The following is a 24,802-nucleotide window of genomic DNA, read 5'->3' as shown; positions in this document are numbered from 1 at the left end:
AAACTAATCATGTCTCTAAAAACCCAAGCTTCATGTATCCTTCTGTGTATATCGCTACCATTCTACTTAAAATTACCTCTTTCTGTTGGTTCCAAAAACTGGTAGATACTGATGTTTGTAAACAAGAAAGAAGAAATCAGGTGAGAAAGATGAGCTGTTTCAGACTGAGATGACAATCAGATATATAACTGCTAGTATGTGTCTTAGTGTAGATATCACTATCAAGAGTGGGTAATATTATTAAGAAATAATATGCAAAAGCATTATGAGAAAGAAAGGGGCAAAGAGAAAATCCAGGGGAACATTAAATGTAAGAGTACTTGCTCAAAGAAGATTTGTGAAGGAACAGTCAAGAGATAAGGGGAAAAAAGCAAGGGAGAAGAGTATTGTATGTCAACGGGAAGAAAGTTGCAAGACCAGAGTGGTCAACAATGCCATACTGCCATGAAGAAGTCAAATAAATAACAACTAAAAAGGGTCCAACTGGCTTGAACAATCAGACCACTCATTGGTAATCTACACAAAAGGAGTCACAACAAAATTACCTCTTTTAAATGGTCATATTTATGTTCTTTTTTTTTCTTTTGCTATTACTCTATACCCAGCCAATGCTAGCAGATGGATTTAATCCAATCAGTTTAACCACCTGACCATGTCAAGCTTGTTTTTTTTAGTTCCATCTTATAAATTCCTGAATTTTCTTAACTGTTTTACAATTAGATTTCAGACTTCAGATACAAATTACTGAACCAACAAAGGGACAAGAGCACATACTAAGCATTTTCATATCCATATTATCATTCAACTTTGTTAACTTTTGTACATTTGTTAGTTATATAGAGATTTCTTCCCAACAGTAGCTTGGGAAAACACGATCTTTCATCTGCAGAACCAAAGCTTACATTCAATCATTCACCAAAATCTATGTTAACCACTGGGCCACATTAACCACTGAGCCATGACAGGAACTCCTAAATGGTATATATTTTTAAAGAGGAGGAGATTTCCTGCTAGAAATTATATGCGATTTTAAATCACTCTTATTTTGGAAGAAAATTTTTAAAATGATCCAAGGAAGGCATGTAAGCCAAAGTCTCCTAAGAAAACTCAGATTTGGAGTGCCTGTCACGGTGCAGCAGAAATGAATCCACCTAGGAACTGTGAGGTTGCAGATCCAATCCCTGGCCTCACTCAGTGGTTTAAGGATCTGGCATTCCTGGGAGCTGTGCTGTAGGTCACAGACATGGCTCGGTTCTCATGTCGCTGTGGCTGTGGTGTAGGCCAGCAGCTGCAGCTTTGATTCGACTCCTAGCCTGGGAAGCTCCATATGCCAAGGGTACAGCCCTAAAAAGCCAAAAGAAACAAAATGGAAGGAAGGAAAGGAAGGACAAACTCAAAAGTATAAGAAAGACACCCAGTTCACCTCAGGATCTCCTTACATATAAAAGTTTAGCTCTACCTGCTCTTAGCCTCTGCTCTATCATCTACCACCGTGCCTAATCCTTACTGACCTCTCTATGCCTACACTCGGAAAAGTATGTCCCTACTCACATCAGCACAAAAATACATTCGGGTTCCCAGGGCAGGCATCCAATTGTTAAGAGTACCAAACAACAGAATTACCAAGACATTTGGAGAAAAGGGCCAGGAAAAAAAATAGCATGCAATACATCTAAATGTAAGCATTTATACAAGTATATTGCGCGTGCTTTTTTTAAAGTAATACACTCGTGATGATTAATTTTGTGTGTCAACCTGAATGGGCCACAAGATGTCCAGATATCTGGTTAAACATTATCTCTGGGAGTATCTGTGAAGGTGTTTATAGAAGACATTAGCATTTGAATTGGTGAACTGATTAAAGCAGATGGCCCTCAACAACATAAGTGGGCATCATCCAATCCACTGAAGGCCTGAATAGAATTAAAAAGATGGAAGAAGACTGAATTTGCTCTCTGCGTGGTTGGCTGAGCTGAGACACCAATCTATTGCCCTCAATGTTCCTCTTTCCCAGGCCTTAAAACTCAGGAAGGAGTAGCATCAACATCAAAAGCTCTCCTGCTATCAGGCCTTTAAACTACACCACCAGGAGTTCCCATCACGGCTCAGTGGAAACAAATCTGACTAGCATCCATGAGGATGCAGGTTCGATCCCTGGCCTCGCTCAGCGGGTTAAAGATCCGGCATTGCCATGAGCTGTGGTGTAGGTCACAGAGGCATCTCAGATCCCATGTTGCTGTGGCTGTGGTGCAGGCTGGCAGCTGTAGGTAGCTCTGATTTGACCCCTAGCCTGGGAACCTCCATATGCAGCAGTATGGCCCTGGAAAAAAAAAAAAAATAAACTACACCACCAGCTTTCTTGAGTCTCCAGCTTCTAGATGGAGACTGTGAGCCTTCTCAGTCTTCATATTCATGTAAGCCAATGTCTTATAAGAAATCTCCTTTTCTTTCTTTACTTCCTTCCCTAATAAAAACACTTTTCAGAAAAGAATAAGTTAGAAGGAAGACTAAATTGTTATTGTCAGAACTTTCCTACATGACAATGACAGTGAAAGCAATGACAAATATAAAGGCTAAGCCAATTAAAGCATGAAGGAAATTTGATGTAAATGCAACAAAGTGGGAGTTCCCGTCGTGGCGCAGTGGTTAACGAATCCAACTAGGAACCATGAGGTTGCGGGTTCGATCCCTGCCCTTGCTCAGTGGGTTAACAATCCAGCGTTGCCGTGAGCTGTGGTGTAGGTTGCAGACGTGGCTCGGATCCCGAGTTGCTGTGGCTCTGGCGTAGGCCGGAGGCTACAGCTCCGATTAGACCCCTAGCCTGGGAACCTCCATATGCCACGGGAGCGGCCCAAGAAACAGCAAAGAGACAAAAAAAAAAAAAAAAAAAGAAAAAAAACAAAGTGCAAAAGAGTACCACTTTATTGGGTCTGACTACATATGGCCTATAACAGAAATATTTCAAAAAGACTATTCAAGATCTACAAAGTATCTTTCCTCTGGGGGAGGAGTAGGAGAAGTGCTTTATCATAAAGGTATAATGAATAAAAATTTATAAGAAGCTAAGTTAATCCTTTAAGTCTTTAGCTTTCATTTGGGATCACTACCATATTTCTTCTGTAAGTTTTAGCTGAAGCAAGTAATCAAATTAATCTTCATATTCTGGTTGCTTTCAATCTATTTTATTTTATACATGATGTTCTTTGGGGTATATCATGAGTTGGCCTGGAATTAATGTACAAATTCCTTTTGATTAAAGAAAGATTAAAGGTGAATAAATTAGCATTCAGTGACACCCAGATTCTGCAGCAGTGCTGACTAATGTACATCTTAATCAGGACTACTACAATTTCTGAAGTAGTTCCCCCAAATTACTTACATAGCAAATCTGCTTCAGTGGGGAGGTGTGAGAAATGAACTCCTTATCATCCTACTTAGTGTACACATTCTTACAGGGAAATGAAAATTTTAATCTCTATATAGGTCAACTTTCCAGGTTAACTGAAGCTTATACAGTTATTAGTGTTATTAAAGTATCGAATTTCAAAAAAATTAAGAGTTTGAAATCAATTTTTTAACTAAACACTCTCCTGCCATCCTGCCTTCTTACATACAGTATCGTGAGTATAATTTAACCCTTTATTGTTTATTCAGAATCATGATTATGAACATACACTGTTAAAAAAAAAAAAACACTGAAACATCTTAGGTATCATGTATTATTAGCACTATCTAAAAATTATTCTTCCTCGGAGTTCCCGTCGTGGCGCAGTGGTTAACGAATCTGACTTGGAACCATGAGGTTGCGGGTTCAGTCCCTGCCCTTGCTCAGTGGGTTAACGATCCGGTGTTGCCCTGAGCTGTGGTGTAGGTTGCAGACGCGCTCGGATCCCGAGTTGCTGTGGCTCTGGCGTAGGCCGGAGGCTACAGCTCCGATTCGACCCCTAGCCTGGGAACCTCCATATGCCGCGGGAGCGGCCCTAGAAATGGCAAAAAGACCAAAAAAAAAAAAAAAAAAAATTCTTCCTTGAGTTGCTCTGTCTGCTTTCAGTAATTTTTGTCTTCTGTCTGCTTTTGATCTTCTTCCTCACTATTGAGACTATACTCACTGCAAATATACCTATCCCTCATCTATGGGCTAAGCCAAAACCTCAGTATGATAGGCTCACCTATAACAGTAAAATTACAGCTCAGGTTACTTTGCTATTAGTAAAAAGCAAAAAATTTGGTCCACTGCTTTATGAAAACTACCTTGACTTCTCACAAGGACAGAGTTCTTAATAAAAACCTTGGGTATGTTTCAAATAACTTAAGTATTTGACCAGAAAGAATGTGGGATTAATACAGACAAATGAAATTAGCAATTTATCCAATTAGCTGACCTGGGACTATGCCCTGAAAAAAAACTGAGCATTCAGGAACTCCTGAGAATATGCATTAACTCCTATCTCAAAATTACCACCTAAGAGCACAGGACCCTAGGACAACAGTCCTATTCCCTACAGTGGTAACAGAAACTAAAATGGCAGTGGGCAGGGTGCTAAATGTGTAGAGTTAAGAATGCCAACCTGAAATAAAGACTTGAATCTCTACCCCCAGTGCAATATTCACTACTGTGCAACTCTGAGTCACCTTCTAAATCAGTATAACCTTACTACTCATAAAGTAGGGATTACTTCCCCAACTTCTTCAAAAGGCAGCTAAAAGAATAAAATTGAAATCATGGAGTTCCTGTCGTGGCGCAGTGGTTAACGAATCTGACTAGGAACCATGAGGTTGCGGGTTCGATCCCTGCCCTTGCTCAGTGGGTTAACGATCCGGTGTTGCCGTGAGCTGTGGTGTAGGTTGCAGACGCGGCTCGGATCCTGAGTTGCTGTGGCTCTGGAATAGGCTGGCAGCTACAGCTCCGATTCAACCCCTAGCCTGGGAAACTCCATATGCCGCAGGAGCAGCCCAAGAAATAGCAAAAAGGCAAAAAAAAAAAAAAAGAATAAAACTGAAATCAAAATCAAGGATGACAGCACTCTGTAACCTGAGAAGCAATGTTTCCAATGATCCAATTTGAGGTTCACTATGGATGTGATAGACAAGACTGGCTACATTTCACCTTTTAGAGAGAAATCTGTAATATTCAACCACCAGCACCAAAGAGGCTGGTGCCTCAGGACCCACAGAAGAGTTTATATCTTCCCTAACTTACACATAAAAGCCAAGAGGGGGAGCTCCCGTCATGGTTCATGGGTTAAGAACCCAACATAGTGTCCATGAGGATGCAGGTTCACTCGCCTCTTTCAGCAGGTTAAGGATCCAGTGTTGCCTTAAGCTATGGCATGGGTCACAGATGTGGCTGAGATCTGTAGCTGAGATTGAAGCTGCAGCTCCAATTCAACCCTTAGCCTAGGAACTTCCATATGCCACAGGTGCAGCTGAAAAAAAAAAAAAAGAAGCCAAGAAAAATTCACATAGATACAATAAAGAAAATGCACACATATTCAAGGTTCATTTGAGTTTAATATCACAAATACCCAATTACCTTCTTCAAAAGGTGTCTCAAGCTCTATTAAGGTAATCTGGAAAACATGTACTTTCACTATCCTCTAGTTGGGAGTCACTAACATCAGTAGAAACTTTTCCATTTTTTTTTTCCCATTCTTTATCTTTATTTAAAAGTTGAAGATTAGGGAATTTATTGATCCTTTAAAGAAACAACTCAAGTTCTCTAGTCCCTTAAAAATATCAGTTCCTTAGGTTTTCCATCTCTTAGCATAACGTCCCCATGCAATTCCCCACTCCCACCTCCAGCTCCAATCTTTCCAATTCATTCTTGGAAGAAAATAGATTAACCAAGAAAAAAGAGTAAAGTTCTATATGCCTTAGATAGTGTACTGGTTGTCTATGATATAAAATCAGTATTTTTCTTCACAAGGGAGAAAGCATATATCAAAAAAAAAGGTTCCCAACCTTTCTCAGTTCACAGTATTCTTAATGGGTCAGTAATTTTTTTCCAAAGTGCTCCTAAGCTCGAAAAAATTACTACCATTCTCATTTATTAAACAGATCCAAACAACTTAATAAATATTTATGTCCTATGAACTTAGCACCTGTTGGGCACAACACTACTTTTCAAACTGGTATTATCTCAAATCCAGCTGGATACCACCTCCTCATCTATTTTCACACAGTATTTGCTTATCACCACAAGGCCAAACACTCTGCTTTGCAAAGATATAATTTCATCAGAAGGAATTTGGTAATCTAATGTTGAAACCCTGAATTACTTCAGGGCAGTTAGAGCAGGATGCTACAGATGTCTCTCTCTTTCCCTCAAATATTTTAAATATCCCACAGTGTCTCCATGAGTTGGCTGCAACAACCCACTGTCCTTGGTGCACAATTTGAGAACAAGAGAGCCTTTTAAGTTTCCATTCCCTGTGGAAAAACCCCTATAAAAACTAAGCCACAGAGCTATCACGTATGTCTAACAGGTTAATAAATTTAAATAAATACATATACACATATATAATATCTTTAAATTAGGATATTAGAAGAGAACTCACCTAAATCAAAATCATACATACAGTATGTCATCAAAATGTCATGAAGCAAAATCAATCCTGGATTATCTTGGCCTTCATAAAACTTGTTTGTTCGATCTGTTCTGTTAACATCTTTTTCTAAGGAAGAAAATCATCACATATTTGAAAACCTCAGATTTTTATAAAGTTCATATTTCACAAGTAAAAAATTATTTTTCTTGCTATTAATTTTATACTCTTGCCAAACTTTTACTTAATGAAAATATTCACCAAATTTCACTTTCAGATATGTAATAGAGCAGCATTTTAGAATATTTTTCCAAAGTCAGTCCACCTCCTCTTGGATGTATTTTTAAATATTTTTTTCAATTTTTACCTAAACATAGAAATACTTTAATAGTAGGAAATACTTTTTTCTTTTTAGGGCCGCACCTGCAGCATATGGAGGTTCCCAGGCTAGGGGTCGAATCGGAGCTACAGCTACCAGCCTACACTACAGCCACAGCTATGCTAGATCCAAGCCGCGTCCACGACCTAAACCACAGCTCATGACAATGCTGGATCCTTAACCCACTGAGTGAGGCCAGGGATCGGACTGGCAACCTCATGGTTCCTAATCCTATTCGTTTCCGCTGCTCCATGACGGGAACTCCAGGAATACTTTTCATTAATTAAAACCAAGAGTAAGCAATAAAATGCTAGTCATGAATGCATATGATGGGCAGTAATATTTGAAAACAGTAATGAAAAAGCTACTATGCAATCAACCACAATCAGAGAGATTTGTTTTGTTCATAAGTGCTTCATTCACTATGAGAAGTATTATCAACTTCTTTGTCATGTTCCATAATCATCTCTAGGACAAATTACTTCCATATTCTCATACATACATTATTCAGTTTCCATATAATTATAAGCAATTTATTTTAATTTTGAAAACATAAAAAAACACATTTTCCTGGAAATTTTATGACATTAGAAACAGATTTGAAAACATCACAGAAGTGTATCCCAAGTTGTACTGAAAATTCAGTTCACAAACACTGATACCCACTAGATGCATCTTGTGGTGAAAGACTTTACAACTAAAAAGGCATTCCCCAAACTTGAAACCCTCAGTAAATTAGGAAGAAATAATTTAAAGAAATTCAAAGCAATTAACTTACTCTGTAACAATTTTCTTTAAAAGTTATAACTGAACTCTCCCCCTACCCCTGCCCCATTAAATTGAATAACTTGAAAACATTCTCAATAATTGTTGTGAAGGAATGAGGATACTTTATAACAAGACAGAATCTAACAAAGGATGACACAAATTTAGATTCTGTAAGGGCATTTAAAAAACCGTAAGGACAATATCCCAGCTTTCTGTTAAAATATACTACATTTGACCCTATAAATATAAGCATATATCTATAGAACTGTGGATACATTTTTCGAATATGGAAAAGCAATACCCCCCAAAAATCATGCCATAAGTATCAAATTTCATTTAAAAAAATCAAAATGTTTCATTCTCACATCACAGTTGATAAAGAGGTACATTTATTAACTCAAGCACAATTTACACTGCCCTAACACTAATACAGAATATCTGCTTTAACAGGTGTTTTAAACAGAGTGAAAAGTTATTTGTATCCTTGAACTTTCCTCTTGTATAGATATTTGGTTATGGCATGCTAGGTAGAAAACAAAGAGATCAAAAATTATATAAGAGGAGCTTCCATTGTGACTCAGTGGTAATAAACCCGACTAGTATTAATGAGGACTTGGGTTTGATCCCCAGCCCCACTCAGTGGGTTAAGGATCTGGCGTTGCTATGAGCTGTGGTTTAGGTCGCAGACACAGCTCGGATCTGGCGTTGCTGTGGCTGTGGTGTAAGCCAGCAGCTGCAGCTCCAATTCAACACCTAGCCTAGGGACTTTCATGTACTATGGGCTGCACCCCCCCCAAAAGATACGAAAGTATTTCTAGAAACTTTTTCTAGAAAGAAAATAACTCTATATACTAACAATGAAAAAGCAGAAAAGGAAATCAGGGAAGCAATCCCGTTTACCATTGCATCCAAAAGAATAAAATACCTAGGAGTAAACCTACCTAAAGAAACAAAAGACCTATACTCTGAAAACTACAAGCCACTGATGAAAGAAATCAAAGATGACACAGATAGATGGAAAGACATACCATGCTCGTGGATTGGAAGAGTTAATATTATCAAAATGACTATACTACCTAAGGCAATCTACAGATTCAATGCAATCCCTATCAAATTACCAAGGACATTTTTCACAGAACTCGAACAAAATATTTTAAAGTTTGTTTAGAAGCACAAAAGACCCAGAAGAGCCAAAGACATCCTGAAAAAGAAAAATAGAGATGGAGGAATCAGGCTCCCAGACTTCAGACTATGCTCCAAAGCCACAGTCATCAAAACAGTATGGTACTGGCACAAAGACAGAAATATAGATCAGTGGAACAGGGTAGAAAGCCCAGAATTAAACCCACACACCTATAGCCAACTAATCTATGACAAAGGAGGCAAGAAGATACAATGGAGAAAGGACAGCTTGTTCAATAAGTGGTGCTGGGAAAACTGGACAGCCACATGGAAAAGAATGAAATTAGAACACTCCCTAACACCATACACAAAAATAAACTCCAAATGGATTTAAGACCTAGATATAAGACCAGACACTATCAAACTCCTAGAGGAAAACATAGGCCAAATACTCTCTGACATAAATGACAGCAACATCTTCTTAGATCCACCTATCAGAGTATTGACAATAAAAAGAAAAATAAACAAATGGGATCTAACCAAACTTCAAAGTTTCTGCACAGCAAAGGAAACCCTAAACAACACAAAAAGACAACCCACAGAATGGGAGAAAATCTTTGCAAGTGAATCGACTGACAACAGATTCATCTCCAAAATTTATAAACAATTTCTACAGCTCCATACCAAAAAAACAAACAACCCCATGCAAAAATGGGCAGAAGATCTAAACAGACAATTCTCCAAAGAAGACATACAGATGGCCAAGAAACACATGAAAAGATGCTCAACATCACTCATTATTAGAGAGAAGCAAATCAAAACCACTATGAGGTACCACCTCACACCAGCCAGAACGGCCATCATCAAAAAGTCTACAAACAATAAGTGCTGGAGAGGGTGTGGAGAAAAAGAAACCCTAGTACACTGTTGGTGGGATTGTAAATTGGTGCAACCACTGTGGAAAGCAGTATGGAGAGTCCTCAGAAAACTAAACATAGAACTACCATTTGATCCAGCAATTCCACTCCTGGGCATCTATCCAGAGAAAACCATGACTTGCAAAGACACATGTACTCCGATGTTCACTGCAGCACTATTTACAATAGCCAAGACATGGAAACAACCTAAATGTCCGTCGACAGAGGAGTGGATCCAGAAGATGTGGTACATACACACGATAGAATATTACTCAGCCATTAAAAAGAACGAAATACCAGCATTTTTTGCAACATGGATGGACCTAGAAACTATCATGCTAAGTGAAGTCAGCCATACAATGAGACACCAACATCAAATACTTTCACTGACATGTGGAATCTGAAAAAAGGACAGAATGAACTTCTTTGCAGAACAGATGCTGACTCACAGACATTGAAAAACTTATGGTCTCCGGAGGAGACAGTTTGGGGGGTGGGGGATGTGCTTGGGCTATGGGATGGAAATCCTGTGAAATCAGATTGTTATGATCATTATACAACTACAGATGTGATAAATTCATTTGAGTAATAAAAAAATGGAAAAAGAAAAAAAGAAAGAAAGAAAATAAGCACTGAATTTTTTTTAAAGGCCGTCATTAAATCCAACTCTAACTTGAAGTAGTTAAAAACAAAGGAAGAAAAGCAGAACCATGCTGACTGATTCATTTTACATTCACCATCACTAACCTCAAGTTAATGCAGTCTGACAACTGTGATTTAACTGCCCCATGCATTCCCTATCTCTTTTCATATAATTTTTCACATCTCAGCCCCCGTCCTAAAGCCTCCAACATGTCGTCTTCTCCCACAACTTAGCTCTGAGGATCATGCTTACTATTTCTGAGAAAATGGAAATCATCCAAAGAGAACTTACACAGGTCCCCACTATTTTAACCACATTACTTCATTTGGACACTTACAGTCTCCCTTCTCTCCTTCACTATTCATGAGCTTCCATGACTGTGGCTACAACCAAATCTCTCTTGCGCATGAAATCCATGTCCTACCAGCTGGCTACTCAAGGACAGTGCTCTAGCAATTCTTATCTCCCTCTCTAGTCTTGTAAGCTTTTCTTCCTCCTGGACCATTCCTACCAAGCATTCAACCATACTACTGTTTCTCTCATCATCATAAAAACCTTTCTTAACCTCACTCTTCTAATGACTGCCCCATTTCCTCTCCAGCTGTTTAGAGCAAAACTACTTACAGAGCTGTATACATTATCTCCATGTTCTCTCCTCCTATTTCCCTCTTGAACTCACTCCAATCAGACTGCCACATCCTCCACTCGACCAAAACTCCTTTTTAATCACAATCTTCAGGAGTTCCCTTGGCTCAAGGATAATGAACCCGACTAGTATCCATCAAGACATGGGTTCGATCCCTGGCCTTGCTCAGTGGGTTAAGGAACCTGCCTTGCTGTGAGCTGTGGTGTAGGTCACAGACGCCACTGAGATCCCATGTTGCTGTGACTGTGGTGTATGCCAGAAGCAACAGCTCCGATTCGACTCCTAGCCTGGAAACTTCCAAATGCCTTAGGTGCAGCCCTAAAAAGACAAAAACAAAAATAAAATAAAACAAAATTTTCAGTGACCTCCTTGTTATTCTGTTCATGGTCAATCCAAGTCTTCATCTTACTTGACATCTCAGTCACTCGTTCTTGAAAAACTTTCTTCACTTGACTTCAGGGCAAACTGTCATGTTTTCTCTTTTTTCTCTGGTTCTTTTCTCAGTCTCTTTTGCAAATTTTCCTAATTGTTTCTACTTGTAAGAGTCAGTTATCAGACCTCTGCCTTTCTAAATGCATTAGCTCCCTTAGCAATTTCATCTAATTTCCTACCATCTATATGTTGATCTCTAAATTTCTACTCCCAGGTCTAACTCTTCCCTGAATTCCAGCCCTATATATCCACCTCTTACTCAACATATTAATTTATGGACACCCAACAGACATTCTCAAACTTAACATGTTCAAAACTAAATTCCAAATATTCCCTTCCAAACTTGCTTCTCTCATAGTTTTCCCTGTCTTAAAAAAGCAACACTGGAGTTCCCGTCGTGGCGCAGTGGTTAACAAATCCGACTAGGAACCATGAGGTTGCAGGTTCCGTCCCTGCCCTTGCTCAGTGGGTAAACAATCTGGCGTTGCCGTGAGCTGTGGTGTAGGTTGCAGACGCGGCTCGGATCCCACGTTGCTGTGGCTCTGGCGTAGGCCAGTGGCTACAGCTCCGATTCGACCCCTAGCCTGGGAACCTCCATATGCCGCAGGAGCGGCCCAAAGAAATAGCAGAAAGACAAAAAAAAAAAAAAAAGCAACACTATTCCTCCAGTTGCTCATCTTAAAACCCTTGTTGTCACTTTTGAGTCTTTGTTTCTCTTGTCTGACACTGACACATCTGTTAAACCTCCAAAATACAGGTAGAAACCAACACTGAGATCTCCCACCCATTCACTCCAACCCCCACCCTGTCTCACTCCACTCTAGTCACAATGGTCTCCTTGCTCTTCTTCAAACACGTGGAGGTCTTGAGGCACTCTCTTGTCCAGAGTACCCTTCACCCAGACGGTTGTACAGCACACACCCTCTGCTTCTTTAGGTCTGTATTCAAATCTCATTCAAGTGCTAACAAGAAATCCTCATCTCTCAACTAAAGTATAGCAACAGCCTCAGTCTTTCTACTTCCACCTTGCCTTCCATAGCTATTCTCCAGATGGTAGCCAGAGTGATTTGTTAAAAAAAGTCAAATCAGGTTATTCTTCTGTTCAAAATCCTTCAGTGGCTTCCTATCTCAGAGTAAAAGCTGGGTTTTTTTTGTTGGGGGGGGGGGGTATCTTTTTATGGCCGCACCTGCTGCATATGGAAGTTCCCAGGCTAGGGGTCAAATCAGAGCTGTTGCTGCTGGCCTACGCCACAGTCACGGCAATGTAGGATCCAAGCGGCGTCTGCAACCTGCACCACAGTTCATGGCAAGGCCAGATCCTTAACCCACTGAGCAAGGCCAAGGATTAAATCTGCACACTCATGGATACTAGTCGGGTTCATTATCACTGAGCCACCATGGGAACTCCTGCCCATTTTTTAATTAGTTGTTTAATATTCTGAGCTGTTTATTTTGGAATATTAACCACTTATTGGTCACGTCCCTTACAAATATTGTCTCCTATTCACTAGGCTGTCTTTTCATTTGTCAATGATTTCTTTTGCTATGCAAAAGATTTTAAGTTTAATTAGGTCCCATTTTTTGTTTATTTTTGCCTTTGTTTCCTTTGCCTTAGGAGGCAGATCCAAAAAAATACTGCTACGATTTATGTCAAAGAGTATTCTTATTCTGCCTATGTTCTCTTCTAGGAGTTTTACGGTTTCAGATCTTCAATCCATTTTGAGTACATTTTTTTATATGGTGGGAGGAAACTGTCTAATTTCAATGTTTTTACACATAGCTCTCTAGTTTTTCCAGAATCATTTATTAAAGAGATTGTCTTTTCTCCATTGCATATTCTTGTCTCCTTTCTTGCAGATTAATTGACCATAAGCGTGTGAGTGTATTTCTGGGCTCTCTGTTCTGTTCCACTGATCTATGTGCCTCTTCTTGTGCAAGTATTATGCTGTTTAGATTACTGCAGCTTTGTAGTATAGTCTGAAGCCAGGGAGCTTAATACTTTCAGATTTGTTCTTTTTTTTTTTTAATCCAAGATTGCTTTGACAATTTGGGGTCTTCTCTGGCTCCATATAAAGTTTAGAATTATTTATTCCAGTTCTGTGAAAATGTCGCACACTTTCAACCCCCTTTCTCTCTCTTCTCCTTCTGGGATCCCCATAATACAAATGTTGGTACACTTCAAGTTATCCCAGTGACCCTTAAACTGTTCTCATTTTTAAATTTTTTCTTTTTGCTCTTCTGATTAGATGATTGCCATTATTCTCTGTCTTCCAGGTCACTTATGTGTTCTTCTGTATCACCCAATTTGCTATTAATTCCTTCTAGTGTGTTTTCATTTTGGTCACTGTATTCTTCAGTTCTGACTGATTCCTTTTTTTTATATTTTCTAGTTTCGTATTAAAATTCTGCATTCACCTATTATTTCCTCTAATTCAGCTGTATCCTTATTACTTATGCTTTGAATTCTTTATCTGGTAAATTGCTTACTTCTGGTTCATTAGTTTTTTCAGGAGTTTTCTCTTACTCTTTCAATTGAGACAAGTTCCTCTGCCTTCTCATTTTGCTTAACTTTCTCCTAACTTCATAGAAACAATTTAAGGGTGTCATTATCTTGGAGTATCCCTATACCGTCAGTCTGTGCCAGCGGCTTTGGTACAAGAGCTGGATTTAACTTGAGCACAGGTCACACCTTTCCTCAGGGCATACTGGAAGCTATAACTAGGTGTGAGTTGGGGCTTCCTCTATGCTTGGTGGCTATCACTGCACTTTCAGGGGCAGGGGCAGGTCCCAAGTTTCTGAAGCATAAGTCCTAAGGGTCAGGTTCTAGCTAGCTCTATTTCCTCTAAGTGTGCACTTCTCCCACTCCCCACCCCCGGCAGGGAATAGTACTGGAACAAGAGGAGTTGGTGTGGGCACTTTACATTTGTGGGAACATGGGCTACGGTGGGCCAGGAAGGGTCAGAGATCTGGACTGCTTCTGATGTGCTGCCTGTCGTAGGTGCCAGTAATGGCTGCCCCCACTCTGCTCACACGTTGCTCCAAGTCTGAGCTACTTCCATGTCTCACAGCCAATCTCCCAAGTGGGGCTGAAGTGTTTCCTAGATTTAGGCTGGGGTGTGAGCTGGGACAGTCAAGGAAACCAACCAGACACTCATGCAGTTTTCAATCCACCTCCTCTGCCGTGCCTCAGCAGCAAGCAAGCAAGCATGCCCACACCTCTCAAAAGCAGAGTCTAGGCTTCCCAAGCCCTCCTGTTAATCCCACAGCCCTCCAAAGACGCAAAAGGGCTCATCTTCCTTGTATCAGACCCGAGGACTGGGGTGCCCAATGGGTGGCTCAAACCACTGACTGCCCAAGGAGGATTTCCACCCATGTAATCTCTCTTTTCCTCTGAGTCCTCTCGCAGAGGAAAAGAGGCATTCTCAGACCTGAATACTTCTCTTCCCTTCCTACCCAATATCATGTGGATCCTTCTCAGAGCCTTGGCTGTACAAGAGTCTTTTTGCCAGTCTCCAGTTAGTTTTCAGTGAGAACTGTTCTACACATAGATGTATTTTTGATGAGTTCTTCAGGGAAGGTGAATTCTGAATGCTCTGCCATCTTGACCTTTTCTTCTCTGAGAGAAATTTTTATGACCTTGATTAGCTGGCTCAAGTTCACAGCAACATCAAGTTTTCTTAGAGGGCTAGAGTCAGACAGAGGTTTTACAGCTAGAAAGAGTACCTAAATCACACTCCAAAGAGGTTCTAGGTATTTTCACAGTAAGAATCTTTGCCACAAGACTCTGATTTCTCTTTGGGCCCTAACTCTGTAGCATAAGAATCTTCAATTCTTAAATCTTATCAAAACTTCCACGCCCTCTCATGCATTTCTAAAATTAAGAAAAACTTACCGATAAGACTTCTATAATCTCTTAACCTTGAATTTCTCTTCTCTTGTTCCTCGCTGACAGATTTCCACTGTAGTTTCATCCTGAAGTATTCATCACTGCAGAAAACAATTTTACACCAAAAAGTTATTTGAACACTTAAAAAAAATTAATGCATCAAAGCATTTATGATGCTAGTGATATGTAAGTTTATGATAGTGAGATGTTTAAAGTTATGATAAACTAGTGAAAACAAAAGAAAAATAAATAACCTTATACATGCCATAAACTTGTTTAAACGACTAGAATAATTTAGGTAGGATTTACTTCTATCATTTACTTCACTTATTTCAATCCTTGGTATCAGACCTAAAATTATTCTAGTCATTAAATATTTTAACCACTAACGTTTCTGAATAACAAATACAAATCTACAAGATTTTTTTTTTTTTTTGTCTTTTTGCCTTTTTCTAAGGTCACTCCCGCAGCATATGGAGGTTCCCAGGCTAGGGAACGCCAGAGCCACAGCAATGCCAGATCCAAGCCGAGTCTGCGACCTACACCACAACTCACAGCAACACTGGATCCTTACCCTACTGAGCAAGGCCGGGGATCAAACCCGGAACCTCATGGTTCCTAGTCAGATTTATTAACCACTGAGCCACAATGGGAAGTCTTACAAGATTTTTTTTTTTTTTTTAATGAGACCTAAGAGCTCCATTTTCCAAGCAGTTTACTTGATGTGAAGATGCTGATGTGAAGAAACTTGTTGATGTGAAGATGTCTTTGAAGGACTAGCAAACGTGTTGAAAAGATAAAGGACTGTCTGAAAGTTTGAATATTTTCAATCAAGAATGCTTTAAATCAAAGGTTAGAGCAAAGAACTGAGAATAGGTATACCTGGAAGGTTGGTCTGTCTTTGTTTTCAAGTCTGATAAATTACTTAAAAATAAAAACACATTTCCAAAAACAAAAACCAGTTCGTGTGATAAGAGCACCAAGAAAAATAATTTAAAGGTAATTAACCTAAACAGAATATACCCTTTGAGCCATTTTCATAATTTCATTATTGTAAAAAATGAATCAAGACGAATGAAATATATTTAAAAATCTGTAAGTACATGCTTAAAATGTTTACACAAGGGGACTAGAATTTTTTTTACCATCTTTCTACATTCACCAACGTAACTACAATAAGATCTCTCTAAGTACTTCTGGTTTGAAATTAACTGTAGTGCTCATAACATGAAAAACATGCAAAAAACTATCTTCCCATATCCTAGTCTATTCCAATTTATAAGGATGAGTCACTTGGATTTCTTTGATAAGCACACAGAAGACCATTACTTACGTCTTCTGTTTTTGCAATTCAGTTCTTTCCTCTTTGGTACTGTCCCACGGAAAATAACCCAGAAGAAATTTCCACGCTTGTTTTCTCAATGCATGACTAAGTCCCTGAAGAAAACATGCACATTAATCACATTCATGAACAAGAATGCAATACTTTTAAGTTCACAAAACTTGCACAAAAAACAAAAAAAAAACGATATTTAAGAAAGTTTTATACAGGCATACCTGGTATTAACTGCAATTCTCTTTACTGAGGTTCTCAGATATTGCAATTTTTATTAAATTGAAGGTTTGTGACAACCCTGTATCAAGCCTATAGGTGCCATGTTTCCAATAGTATTTATTTGTTCATGTCTCTGTGCCACATTTTGGTAATTCTCACAGTATTTCAAGTTTTTCCATTAGTACTATATTTGTTATGGTGATCTGTGATCAGTGATCTTTGATGTTACTATTTTAATTGGTGGTTTCTGGTGGGGTTTTGTTTGTTTTATTGCTTTGTTTTTTGAGCAGAGAAAGGTTTATTTCAGGGCCACGCAGGAAAACAGGTGCCTCATGCCCCTCAAAACAGTTTTGTACTTTTTCAAATTAAAATATGCACAGTTTCCTGGACATGTACACTTAATCAACTTAATAGAGTGCAAACAATTTTTATATGCACTAGCAAATCAAAAAATTTGTGTGACTCGCCCATTTGGTTTTTGGTTTTTTTCTTTTCTTTTTTGGCTGCCCAACAGCATATGGAGTTCCCAAGCCAGGGATTAGATCCTAGCCACAGCTGTGATGCATGCTGTAGCTGTGGCAATGCTGGATCCTTAACTCACTGTGCTTGACCTGGGACTGAACCTGCGTCCCAGTGCTCCAGAGATACCACCTCTCCCATTGTGCTACAGGGGAACTCCTGACTCATTTATCTGGAATATTCATTTTACTGTAGTAGTCTGGAATCAAACACACAATATCTCCAAAGTACACCTGTGCATAAAAATAGCTCAATTCAGTGACTACTACCTCTTGTTTTTGACTTCTCGATTGTGAAGATGTAAGCAGTGACCAGCAAGCATTAACAACAAAGATTATATACAGTAGACTACAGAGCTGACAGTGGAACTGATTAGTCTTTCCAAATATGGCAACTACTACTAGGGTACACAAATGCCTCCTTCAAATAACCCCTAGAACTTCGAGAAAGTAAGAATATCTTTCCATAGGCTTAATGGTACACCACCCCCACCACAACCCAACCTTCAAGGACATCACAAGAACCTCATTCTCTCCTATAGAGATTTTAAGGCATCATTCATTGAAAAGAAGTTCATCTCTCTCACCTCCAAAAGAAAAAGAACAAGGAGAGAAAACCTGAATGAATAGCAACAGTTTAAAATACTAAAGTAATTACCCCTCTAAATATCATCTGCTTCATATTATCTACATTTAAAATTCTTCCTTCAGAATCGATGTTCTTAGTCCATTCTTCCAGTGATACTGGCTCTCTCCTTTGAACAACAGGTCGTTCTCCCAAATCAATCTAAAATAAGGAGATAAGCAATGAGGAGTATACTGTTAACAAGCGAAATGAAATTAAGGTATATAGAAACTAAAACAAAAACACTACTACTCAGATGTAAGTTCTAACATTTCTAATATTCTCCCTTAGTTTCCAATGTTTGGTTTACAAACTACAATAGTATTCCATACATTTTTCCCCTCCTACTAATTATACAAATAACTTGGTTATAAATTCAGAAACAGAAAAACACTTGCCATTTTGGGTTTCAATTACATAGGTACAAAACATTCAACATGTAAATTCTAAAAGAGACCCTTCTAACTAAATGGTACGCTATATTAAAAAAGAGAGTATTATCTCATTAATCATATTCTAAAATTAGCTTTTCTTCCAAAATAAAATTTGTGGCTTTCAGAATTGATTCATGATTCATTAGCCCCACTCGGCATTTTCTGAAGTTTTTTATTCAATTAACAGATGTTGGTAATTTTAAAATGTCATTTGCAAGATAAGCCCTTTAATTAAGTACTACAATTTAGATACTTACAGTGTTTCAACTATGTGCAGCCTAGAACTGTAACAAAATTCAAAAGTCTTGTTGAGCATATATAAAGATTTGCCATAATTCAAGGCCAAAATCCATCTTACTTAAAAAAGAAAAGATTCACTTAAGAAAGCCCAGAATTCCTGCTGTGGTACAATAGGATCAGCAGCATTTCTACACTGCCACAACACAGGTTCGATCCCCGGCCCAGCAAAGTGGGTTAAAGGATCTGGTGTTGCCAAAGCTGCGGTGTAGGTGGCAACTGCGGCTCGGATCTGATCCCTGGCTGGGGAACTCCAGATGCCACAGGGCAGCCAAAGAAGAAAAAGAAAAACAAACATTTATTTTTTTTTTAAACATTAAAAAAAAAAAAACAAAACTAAAAGCCCAAGTGTACTGTCCTAACTAGCTGCCTCAGAAAAGTGTCTGAGAAAACGCTACAATTAGGAACAGAACCAGGGGCAATATGCAAGGCTCACTATTCACTCACTGCTATGCACTCAATGAAACAACCTGTTCATTATTAACAAAAGGTAATCAAAGAAAAGAGATCCAACACTGATGAAGAAAAAAGTATAAGTAGTAGCTGACAAAGAGGAAACCAAGCACTTGGTAGCAGGACATGCATCAGTTGTTAGATATATTAGCAAAAAGTTATAAAAAGGATTATGAGAAAGAGGCAGATAATGTCAAACTAAATTTGTTTCTATAGCGTTCAGTATACATTTAAAAAGTATTTCTCCTGCTTAAATACAAGAGCTATGTTAATTGAACTCTACTCACTCTGGTGATGACTTCAAATCCTGGTTCTTCTTGTTGATTTATCTTTAAACCTGGAATAGCATCACTAAGAAAGTCTGCCATCTCTGAAGGTGGTCGTTGATGTGCAGAAGGATCACTGCCTCTCAAACTATCAAAAATGTAGTTTGTGACTTTGGAAAATCCTACCATAGTTGCTGTATAAGGATCCTTTTTAATTTTCTATATAGTAGAGAGAAAAATATTGGCATCATTAATTCAAATAAAAAATAAAACTACCTCATAACAGGCAAAAGGGGGAAAATCAGAACTAAAACAGAGTATTCTACGATTATTTTTTACAAAATTTTTTTTTCTAGAAAGAAAAATTTTAATTTTCTAAGCCAATCTTTCATTTGGTTAAAACAGTACATTAAATGGCAAGCTAATGCTACTGATTGAATTGCACATAAACAAATGATTTGCAGGCTTCATTCAATCTGCATACGCCAGAAATATATGCAGTGCTTACTTTCCATTGGTGAATGGCCCACAACAGCTTTCTTCTGTCTAGCAGTCCTGCCTTCGCAAAAAAAAATATTTCTTAAAGTGTGCAATACCACACTATTCTAACACAAAATATCTGATAGTTAAGTCTAAATGCTCACAATATTTAAAAATTAGCTGACTTTTTTTTTTTTTTTGCTTTTTAGGGCCACGCCTGCAGCATATAGAAGTTCGTAGGCTAGGGGTCAAACTGGAGTTGTAGCTGCTGGCCTACGCCATAGCCACAGCTACACAGAATCCGAGCCACATTTGTGTCATTGCTCATGGCAATGACAGATACTTAATCCACTGAGTGAGGGCAGGGATCAAACCGGCACCCTTATAGATACTAGTCAGGTTTGTTATCACTGGGCCACAAGGGGAACTCCCTGTTATTTTAATCTAATTATATAACTGGTGAATCATGACAACAAGAGTAATTTCTTCTGGATAGTGCTATAAAACAATTATTTTCACAACAAGAAAAACTGTTCCCTCACTTTTTATTTTAATCAGTGTTTAGCTCTCTTGTCTTCCTTCCTAAAAAGTTCCCGCTTTATCTTCTTTATCTTCAGAACCAAGAAGAGAGCATCTGGGACAAAGTAAGCATTCAAATATTTGTTGAATGAAAAAGTGAATAAATGAATTGAATAAACAAGCATTTCATTAGCTTACATAGAAATCTGAGTGAAAAATAAATTATCTTTATTTCTTCCTATGTTAAGGGCACATGTTTTAGCCAAATACCAGAACATACTCAAATACTTCAAGAGGAATTATACTATCATGACCCCAAATGAACTTACTTAAATGGAAAATTAAAATTCAAACCAGATGATAAAGGAAAAATTGCCTTAAGAGTAACTATGAACAAAGGAAGTTTCTAAGTCTTACAAATAATATGATATGTTATTCCTATAAAGTACAGAGAATAGTTCCATAAAGTTTACAACACACAAGACATTCTGTATAACCTCTGAGAAAACAAGAAATAGGAGATATACAAAATAGGGAGTAGATTAACAGATTAATATAAGACAGACTTAAGAAACATACTTGTATTAAACCATATGCTGGTTCATCAAGAAGATTTTCAAAAGACTGTGAAAGACTCTTATTCTGACAATTCACAAGAAGTGTTCTTTTGTCCTGTGCAGATCTGTAATAAAAAAAAAAAGGATCTGTAGAAAATACAAGCACACTGCATCAATTACTACATGAATAATTACTAATGCATAGTTATTTTTCCTAACAACAACAAAGAAAACCTTAAATGTCCAGTTCTAGAACTGTTTCCCATTAGTACAATATGGGCAAGTACTTAGTCCTAACTATCTCAAGTGAGTTTCAAAACTACATGAAACATTAAATTCTCAATTAACAAACTCTTATTTAAAACTGTAATAGAAAAACTTTACAAATATATCTTTTCTTATTATTATGAGTGTATTTTCTATCATAAAGAAAATCAAAACATACTTCAGGATACATCAGTATACATGACATGTACACTATAGGAAAATGTCCTATTTTGAAAAGGCTTCCAACTCCATTCCATAGCTTGGTGGTATTGCAATATAAAATGTTAAAAATACAAGATACAATAGATTAATTATTTGTTAAAGATCATTAATTCTGCTAACCACTATTATAAACACATATGAATCTATTCAACAAGGTTGTATGTACTGTTCAAGTAACAGTATGTTTTTAGTTCTTACTTATTTGGCTCTGAACACAAGTTTTTCTCCACATTTCCTAACAAATACAGAATAAATAAAATGTTTTCCAAATAGACATCTAATTCGAAGTAATCAAATGAATTATCCAGTCTTTTTTCTATTCAACAAGTTTTATAACTTAGTAAGCCAGCCGTAATAAATCCACAACTTTTGTGTTTAAAAATAAAAATTAAATGCATTATTTTACTGCTACCTATTTCTAGTTTATTGTAAATGCTTGAGATAACAACTTTTAATAACACTTATCTCTTCTCAATTCTAACAAAACAGGATGTAATAGCAATGCAGAAGGGATATGAAATCCAAAACAGGATCTTGTTCTTTCTTAGTCAGAAACAGCACTCAATCTTCAGAGACAACTGTAGCTTAATAAGCCCCTTGACTTTTTTCCCCCCTGGTAGTTGATTAACTTACAATGTCATGTTAGTTTCAGGTACAGTAAAGTGATTCAATTTATATATATATATATTCTTTTTTCAGATTCTTTTCCCTTGTAGGTTATTACAAAACCTTGAGTATATAGTTTTCTGTGCTATACAGTAGGTCCTTTCTGGTTATCTATTTTATATATAGTATTATATAAATGTCAATCCCATCCTTCTAATTTACCTCCCCCACTTCCCCTTTGGTAACCATGAGTTTGTTTTCTGTGTCTGTGAGTCTATTTCTCTTTTGCAGATAAATTCATTTGTGTCATATTTTAGATTCCACATATAAATGATACGATACTTGTCTTTCTCTGGCTTACTTCACTTAGTATGATACTGTCTAGGTCTATCAATGCTGCTGCAAATGGCACTGTTTCATTCTTTTTTATGGCTGAGTAATACTGTGTGCGTGTTTGTGTGTGAGTGTGTGTGTGTGTGTGTGTGATCCACTCATCTATCAATGGACATTTAGGTTGCTTCCATGTCTCATCTATTGTAAATAAGTCTCCAATGATCACTGGGGTCATGGTATCTTCTCAAATAAATGGTTTTGTGTGGACATATGCCCAGGAGTGGGACTACAGGATCATATGATAATTCTATTTTTAGTTTTTTAAGGAATCTCCATACTATTCTCCATAGTACCAATTTACATTCCTAGCCCCTTGGCTTTTTTAAAGAGTTGAGCTCATCTGAAGCAGGAATAACTTTCTAAATGTTCAATTTTTACTAATCACCATTTTTCTGAACATTTTTTGGGGTCATCCTTAATATGACAACCTACAGGTTCTCATAAGGCATTTCTTAATGACAGGTCAACTTCTAAACATAGTACCAGAAAAAGAGAAGTAACTAATATAGGAATATATGTTTTTCTAACACAGTGCTGCTGGCACACTGATTATTATTTTTTGTTCCTAATAATAAATGAAGTCAAATTTTTTTTCTTTAAACTACAAATAAAAAAGGTCATGAAAATCAAAACACTGGCTGTGTTGAAGGGGAAACACACCAGCAACCTTCAGTAATCTATGCTCAGCCAATTATTATGACTCCAGATCTAACACTAAGGTCACAAAACTGCAGATGGGAAGAAATGACTGCTCAATGAACAAGCAACCACAGATACTTTTTTAAAAGGAAGGATAACATTTTTTATACCTAATGCCTGGTAATGAGGGGCTGAGGGAAGTCACCTTAGACTTGGTCTTGGTTGCCCCTAAAGTAATCAACAAATCATTTTTTAAAGTATACCAGTAAGAGGACAAATAATATGTCACAGAGTTCACCAAAAGGAAGACTGAAATTCCAATATATTGTTACATTCCCACCTGGTGGTTACCACATTGATATAATCTGGATAGATTAAATATTATAATATATATTCTGGAAGTTGACCACTTATGAAAATGTTATTCAAAACTTTCATTCACTGCAGCAGTACCACAGAACTTTTAATGATTAGATCCTACTAAAGGGCTTAAAGGAAACCATAGTCTAACATCACAACTACAGACACATAACCACTGAAAATTAAAGTACTTTGGAGTGAGGCTCTGCCAAAGACTTCAGAATAAACCCAGGAATTGTAACAGTTGAAGAATGTTTGTGCACTGAGATGTAGCAGTAACTTTTATATTGCTACTGAGAAGACCAACATGGAAAGCTAAAGAAATAAAAATATTTAAAAAGATGTAAAACAGAAATGGTCAATAGCAAAAAAGTATGGAATATTTACAACAAAACTATATGGTTACTCTTCCCTATATAATTTATACATATGCACACATATACATGTGTGTAAGTATATGTGTGTTTGTGTGTATGTGTGTATCTCACAAAGGGAATAAATGAGGGTCTGGAACTTAATCTCATAAATGGTTGGTGTTATATGACGACACAATCGATTTGGCTTTTTAAGGAAATATCTTACTACTTGGATATTTGTTTTAATTTTCAAATCGCGCAATATACAAAATAATTTTAATGGAACCAGTAACTTTCATTCACATCCTAGCATCCAACTCGGTTCTAGAAACATAACAAAAAAATGCACTTGTGGCTCATTCTTTTATCCAACTGAGTATCACACTTTGAATGGTGGTAAGTCAAAGAACACTAATATCAATGAATAGGACAATTTGTTTTCCCTGGTAGATAAGAAAGCCATTTGAGAAATAATAAGCCTCAAGAAGTTGGCCTGTTTTGCACTGACTGATCCAGCTGGTGAGACTGAAAGAAGGAACTATGCATAGTTGGCTCAGCCTTTTCCTTGCTCTTTCAACTGCTCTTTCAACGCTGCATACCCCACATTTGCAATTTCTTTTCATCTGTATGTTAAGACCCTTAATTCGTTATGGGGAGTATTAGGACAACACAGCTACATTTAGAAGCCACATTCTTCAATGTAGGTTAATCAGAGGGGAAAAAAAAAAAAAAGATTAACACCGTCTGATTGCCTCTATTGATGTTAAGACAAGAAGGATGACCCTGGCACAAACTGGCCAGCACCCCAGTGAGCTGCTGAAACCAATGTTTTCCTGGACTGCTCTTTTTCCTTCTGGGCTCTACAATGATCTGTGACAAGAACATGACTCTAGAAATGTCATTTTGCTTAAGATAAC

General features: G+C 37.6%; 1 protein-coding gene across 2 annotated transcripts in view; it reads right to left on the bottom strand.

Annotated features, from left to right (window-relative positions):
* TBC1D15 (TBC1 domain family member 15) overlaps positions 1 to 24,802 on the bottom strand; it is a 79,737-nt gene that overhangs the window by 11,530 nt on the left and 43,405 nt on the right. The window contains exons 6-12 of one of the 2 annotated variants that reach the window (XM_003355517.4): positions 21,065 to 21,167; positions 19,995 to 20,045; positions 19,508 to 19,705; positions 18,070 to 18,198; positions 16,672 to 16,775; positions 15,345 to 15,439; positions 6,558 to 6,674 (exon numbers count right to left, since the gene is read on the bottom strand). In XM_003355517.4, the coding sequence (XP_003355565.1) occupies positions 6,558 to 6,674; positions 15,345 to 15,439; positions 16,672 to 16,775; positions 18,070 to 18,198; positions 19,508 to 19,705; positions 19,995 to 20,045; positions 21,065 to 21,167 (797 nt within the window). The remainder of the gene's footprint in view (positions 1 to 6,557; positions 6,675 to 15,344; positions 15,440 to 16,671; positions 16,776 to 18,069; positions 18,199 to 19,507; positions 19,706 to 19,994; positions 20,046 to 21,064; positions 21,168 to 24,802) is intronic. The other variant, XM_001925336.6, reaches the window with a different exon arrangement.

Source organism: Sus scrofa, chromosome 5, assembly GCF_000003025.6.
Source record: "Sus scrofa isolate TJ Tabasco breed Duroc chromosome 5, Sscrofa11.1, whole genome shotgun sequence".
NCBI classification, from domain to species: Eukaryota; Metazoa; Chordata; class Mammalia; order Artiodactyla; family Suidae; genus Sus; species Sus scrofa.
Note: the sequence above shows the minus strand (reverse complement) of the source record. Positions and strands in the feature narration are given on the sequence as shown.